Source organism: Balaenoptera ricei, chromosome 15 (assembly GCF_028023285.1).
Source record: "Balaenoptera ricei isolate mBalRic1 chromosome 15, mBalRic1.hap2, whole genome shotgun sequence".
In the NCBI taxonomy this organism is placed as follows: Eukaryota; Metazoa; Chordata; class Mammalia; order Artiodactyla; family Balaenopteridae; genus Balaenoptera; species Balaenoptera ricei.
Window position 1 is genome coordinate 67,645,643 of NC_082653.1, and position 6,000 is coordinate 67,651,642.

At 48.0% G+C, this 6,000-nt stretch overlaps 1 protein-coding gene across 3 annotated transcripts in view; it reads left to right on the plus strand.

Annotated features, from left to right (window-relative positions):
• The window catches only part of POLR3E (RNA polymerase III subunit E), a 30,927-nt gene extending 25,388 nt beyond the window's left edge, over window positions 1–5,539 (plus strand). For all 3 annotated transcript variants that reach the window (XM_059898954.1, XM_059898956.1, XM_059898955.1), the window contains 3 exons: window positions 1,625–1,702; window positions 4,123–4,248; window positions 5,172–5,539. In XM_059898954.1, the coding sequence (XP_059754937.1) occupies window positions 1,625–1,702; window positions 4,123–4,248; window positions 5,172–5,228 (261 nt within the window). In that variant the 3' untranslated portion in view covers window positions 5,229–5,539. The remainder of the gene's footprint in view (window positions 1–1,624; window positions 1,703–4,122; window positions 4,249–5,171) is intronic.
• Window positions 5,540–6,000: the final 461 nt, after the last annotated feature.

A 6,000-nucleotide genomic window follows, 5' to 3' on the forward strand; every position in this document is an offset into this window, starting at 1 on the left:
CTCACCAGAGCCCCCAGCTGTGCCTGGGCTCCTGCCGGTGGGCCTCCCTGCCCTGGAGGCTGGCTGACTAGCGTGGCTCTGTGGCCTTTCCATTAGCATTTCTGGTGCCAAGCCTGCAGGTTCAGGGCGGGCCACCCCCACACCCCCCGGCTTCTGGGCTTCTTGTCCCGTCATTGGAAGGGGCCCTAGAGGGGAGGAAGTGCAAGAGCAGAGGGACCCTTGGAGACCACCTCCCTGCGCTGAGGGTGAAGCGTGCCAGGCTGTGGCCCCAGGGGGGCTGTGCTCGTCATTCTCTCTCCCAGGCTCTGTCCAGACCTGGCGGCACGTGGGGTGAGGTGGGGCTGTGTCTGCCTCTTAACAAGGGAGCGCTGACGTCTGCAGTCTAAGGTCAGAAGCACCTGCAGCCTTGGGTGATCTGAGGCAAAGGCCCATCCCTGTGTACATGAGGAGCAGAAACTAGGACAAGAGGCCCTGGGTCCCAGGCTGGCTGGGGTGTCCCGGGGGATCTGGCACTCGTGGCAGGGAGCCTCCTTGGTGAGCTCTCTACAGAAGGTACTGGGGTTTGGGGGCCCTGCCCTGTTTGGAGCCACCCTTGTCCACGTAGCAAACGGGTCCGGTTATCTGCAGGCTTGCCTTTGGCTGACTGACTGAGCCAGGCAAGGGAGAGGCGCCTGCCTGATGTTAGCCCGGCCATCTTGTGCTGTTGGAGTGGATAGAGGGCAAGGGGCGTGGAGTGGGCCACCCTCGGGACCCGGGATCCTGCGTCATAGTCATGTCCAAGGTGGAATGTTCCTCAGACCTGTCCATCCTTGTTTTTCTTTGTACAAGGGAGCTGAGGCCCAGGGAGAGCAAGTACACTCGCAAAGACTTGAGTTTAACTCCTGGTTCTGCCACTTGTTAGCTGTGTGACCACAGACATTGAGTGAACCTCTCTGAACCGGGCTTTTCTCATGGAGAGTGGAGGCAGCAACACCTCGCTTCCTCTCTGGTAGCAAACGAGACTGTATGTTTAGAGCCCCACCTGGGACTTTACGTGGTAGGAACTGTTGCTACTGCTTGTGTTGTGGTGCCACTCCACCAGGCGCCCCTTCCTGCTCCTGCGGGAACCAGGAGCCCAGGCCACCCTTTCCTCGGCCCACCTTCGGACGCTGCTGAACTGTGAGGCACGGGCCGCTTAGGGTCGGGCAGGGCCTCTAAGCCGTACGGGCACGGCCCTTGTTGGGGGGATTGAAAGGAATCCCCAGGATGTTCCTAAGGAGTTACGGGGGCCGGGAGTGCTCCTCAGGACACATCGGAGGGTTGATATTAGGGCGGGAGGACACTGGATGTTAAAGCAGAGAGGAGAGCTCACGCCAGGCCGATGGGGAAAACGGAAGCAGCCGCCTCCCCGCCTCACCGAGCACGTGTGCAGGCCGCGGGCCGGGCGCGTGCTGCTGCTCGCGGGAGCCCTCTCCGCGCGGGTGTGGCCGGTGGGGAGGAGGACGCAGATGCAGGCGTGCGGCCGCCCACAGCCCGCGGCTGGTGAGCGGCAGGAGCTGGGCGCGTGCAGACCGTGAGGGCCCCGGGGGAGGGAGGACCCAGGTGGCGAACACGATCGGCCAGCTCACACCTGGGCCTCGGTTAGTTTCCCCCACAGACGGCTGCTTCCCCGGATGAGCAGAAGGTGTTCGCCCTCTGGGAGTCTGGAGACATGAGTGACCAGGTGAGGTGACCTTTGCTGCCGTCCTCCCCGGGAGCAGGTCGGTGTTCCGCAGAGGGTCAGACCTTTGGGGAGGCCCAGAGTGCGGCTGTGTCCACTTCAGATTTTCCAGCCGCTCCCAATTTTAAGTATTCTGGCTCTGTGTCTCTGTGTACTTCAGACATGCTGGATGTGCCAGTAGTGTGAGCCAAAACCAGTGGTTTCCAAATGCCAGTCTGGACCATCGGCATCAGAATCGCCTTTTAAAAACTACAGAGATTCCCAGGACTGACCCCAGAGATTCAGTTCAGTTCCATAGGAATGGGGTAGGGTCCTAGGTATTTAAGTTTCTACAAAGCTTTCTAGATGATTCTGATGCCCAGGCAGGCTTGTGAACCTGTAATGGACCACATTTTTCAGGTGGCTGATGGCGGCAGGAATTAAAAGGATTCCTTATCAGATCTCAGGTGCTGGATCAGACCTCAGGTTAGAGAAATTGGTCGTTTTGCCTCTAGTCACACCTAGACAGGAAGGGTCACGGGTGTCCAGTGAACAGAGTATGAATGCAGCCAGCAGCACCTGAGGTCCAGAAGTTTTCCTTAAATCATGAGCTTGCCTGAGTTTTAAAGATTAAGATTTAATTGCTAAACTCCAGTCGATCTGTCCTTTTCCAGGTCCTATCCCTCAGGTGTGGGGAGAAGGGGAGTGAGCAAAGGCCCCCACTGAGTTCTGTGTCCCCTTTTACCTCTTAGAAGGGGACTGACAGGCAGGCTGAGAATACCAAAAGGGCAGGGCCTTCTGTGATGGTGCCGTAGATGGAGAGCAAACTGGAACAGTCTCTGTGTGCTTTTGGCCAGAATAGGTGGCATCTGGGTTTCCTACTCCTGAAGTACTCCAATAATTAAAAGGAAAAAAGTATAAGTGCATGTTCTTAAAAATAAGTAAGACTGAAGCTATATGGGAAACCGTCTCCTGCCCTGCCTGACCTGATTTCCCACTCCTCATAGGCAATCACTTTTTAACTACAAGATAACCATCAAAAGAGTTCCTCCATTCTTAAAAATTATTATATATATGCGAAATATGCTTATACTGCTCTCTGATGTCTCAACTTGATGTTATCAACGGGCTTCCTGTTGTGGTGGATGAGGATTTAGTTCTCAGCTATGGGAGAATGTAGACAGGTGTGGGATGTGTTACGACAAGTTTTTTTGTTAAATCATATATCAATGCTTATAGCATCATGACTGGAAATTTGTTCATCGTAGAGCCAAATACCAGTAGTATCTACGATTACATTTCTTCTTCTTTTTTTTTTTTTCACTTTTTTCCAGCTTTATTGAAATATAATTGACATCATTTCTTCTTTATACTGCTTCCTATTTTCACTTGCATGGTTTTCTGAACACATGGATACCAACAGTAGTACCGTTCTTGAGTCTGACTCCCCACATGCCTCCCCAGCGGGACCAGCTCCGTGTCTCTTGCTGGCTTGCAACCTTTTGTCTTCCGTGTTGCTTAATTTTAGCTTCTAAGGGCACAGAGGAGTTGTCTGCATTCTTCCATGTCTTAAAATGGCTTTCTTTTGTCCTCAGGTTTTATTATTTGTCTGGGACTAGGATTTTGGAGGGCAGATCATCTTCCTCTGAATTTAAGATCGTTTTCCACTGTATTCAAGCTTTCAGAGTTGTCGTGCACTGACACTCTGTTCCTTGGTCTTTTCAGTTTGATCCACACCCTTCCTTTAAACCAAACTTACAGTTTTCCTCACTCCGCATATAGCACATCAGTGCAACTCCAGATGCACCCTGGTGTGGATTATTACTGTACTGGGCAGTTGAGTCATTCTTACGAAGTTCTGTGATAGATTCGTAATTCCTGTACCTGTTTTTTTCTGTTCTTCCGGAATTCTTAGGTCATATGTTGGACCTAGTGGATCAAATCTTTTTTCTCTCATTTAACACCTTTTGTACTTTGCAGGGGGTGGGGATTTTGACTATCCTTTATCCTTCCTGTTTAGTTTTTCTTTGGGACGTAATGCTTTTCATGGCATCCTGTCTTGTTTGTGTGTCAGGACTTTAAGCCACTCACTCCTCATCCTGTTCTCTGTCTTCACGCAGTTTAGATGGTGGCTTCACCTGCCTGCTGAATCAGTTACCACTCCTGTTTTTTAATCATGAAAAAGTATGTCTGAATCACTCATCCTCTGCCAATGCTTCACTGGGTTGTTCTTGTGGGCATATACCTTTATTTCTTCATTTTATTGGGGTCTTAAGAGGTGACAAATTGGCCAAACGTGTTTGTCTTTAACCAGAAGTCCTGAGCAAGGACTTTGATCAAAGACTGCAGCGTGGAGTTAGGTCCATAGCCTTTGGGTTTCTTGTTTGGGGATGTTTCTCTTTTAGGTGATTGTTTCCCATAATAACATGTTTTTGCTACTAAAGCATCGACAGGTTTTGCTTGAAATTTTTTCCAAAAATTACCGGGTACGCCGGAACATGATCCAGTCTCGGCTGACTCAAGAGTGTGGAGAAGATCTGAGTAAACAGGAGTTGGATAAAGTGCTAAAGGTACATCCATTTTGTGTATAATAATATCCAGAGGCTCCAGGCTTTTGCTGACTGTGAGCTTAAGAACCAGGGCGCCCACGACTGGCTCCTCCCTGTCTTAGATAGAGGCTGACAGTGTGTGGAAAGGGACCTAGTCTCGTGCCTTTCCTACTGCTGTGTTTACAAATCAGGCTTCCTCTGGACTCCTCCCCAGCCAGTCGGGTCTTCAGCAACAGATAATTGGCATCGGTGTGGTTGGTATATGCAAAAGGACTAAATTGAATAAGATGTAAGCTCCATCTTAAAAAAATATAGTCATCCTTTACAGTGACAGGGCCTAGATTAGAATCCTTACCCCACTCCTTTGAATAGTGTACCACTTTCATGGTTTTTGCCATAGCCACATACTAACTCTTGTGCTACTTGCTTTTAGTAGAACAATTTTAAAATAAAATTTAGTTTAAAAAGGAATATATCATTTGTCTAGTATATGAAAATACTTAATTCCTGTTAAGCATTACCTATAATGCCTTTATGAATTGACTGTGTGGTACAAATATCATACTTGCAGAAGCATTGGAACACTGAAAGCTGATGACAAATTCCCTATATTCTAGTATTCTTATATTCCAGGTCCATAGATGCTGATGCTATTTGTGAAGCACTTTTGTTCTGGTCAGCTTATTCAGTTTTTGTATTTTGTGTTTATAGAGCACATTCATTTATAGTCCCCCACTCTTAAGATACCCCTGAGGAGAGGAGGGGCTTGAGGCCCACACATGGAGGGGCCTGGGCGGTGACCACAGTGTCGTGGTCAGGCAGATTTTGATCTCCCATTTGTGTTCTCTCCATTAATCATAAATCAAGTTTTGATATTCTGCACAGAATGTAAGTAGCTCCTTTTCCTGCTAAAGTCCGCCCTTGACATGTTTCTCTATTCATAGGACTGCTGTGTAAGCTATGGTGGCATGTGGTACCTTAAAGGGACAGTACAGTCTTGACAATAGTTGCAAACCACTAACCCAGTGAATTCAAGCCCAAGGAAGGACGGCAGAGCCAGCAGAGGTGGAAGTAGAGTCTCAATTGCTTCCGAAGACTTGGAGCAAGAGGAACTGACCATCTCTTGGCCTGTGGCGTTGCACTGTCCAGTGGACAGAGGGGATCACACCCAGCCAGTGGCAGGGTCAGCTTAAGTTAGACCGCCCCCAGGAGAGACCAGCTGGGACCTTCTCTGCAGTACAGTTTGAAATTCCTGATGTATTTTGTTTATTATTTGGTTTCATTCTCATAATAAAGAGAGTGTATACTGACATGGGCAGGATGATGAAAATCATGGTTTAATATTTTACTTTCAAACTTAATGCCAACAAGGTCTAAGTTATGTTTACAAGAAAACCTCAAGGTTTTTAATATTTAAAATGCCTAGAAGCCAATATTGTCTTCAATTATCTATCTGCTAAGACTTCTGCCAATTTCGTTAAACAAACCAAATTGAATTGTTTTACTGTTGGTTTCCTGTGGCCATTTTACCTTTTAAAACAACCTACTTTATGTAGCAGTCTCAACTGTTTACATGAACCATAGCAAAAAATCAGAATCAAATCCATTTATTCTTAATGTTTGCATAAGGATGCAAGCAAAACCAGGTAAGTATGGAACAATGTATAAGTGAGGTCATCACACTTTGATGTAAAGAATTTATATTTTGTGTATTTTTAAAATAAATGCTAACACTAACGTGGCATCATGGTGCTGTCGTCTTCAGATGGTTAC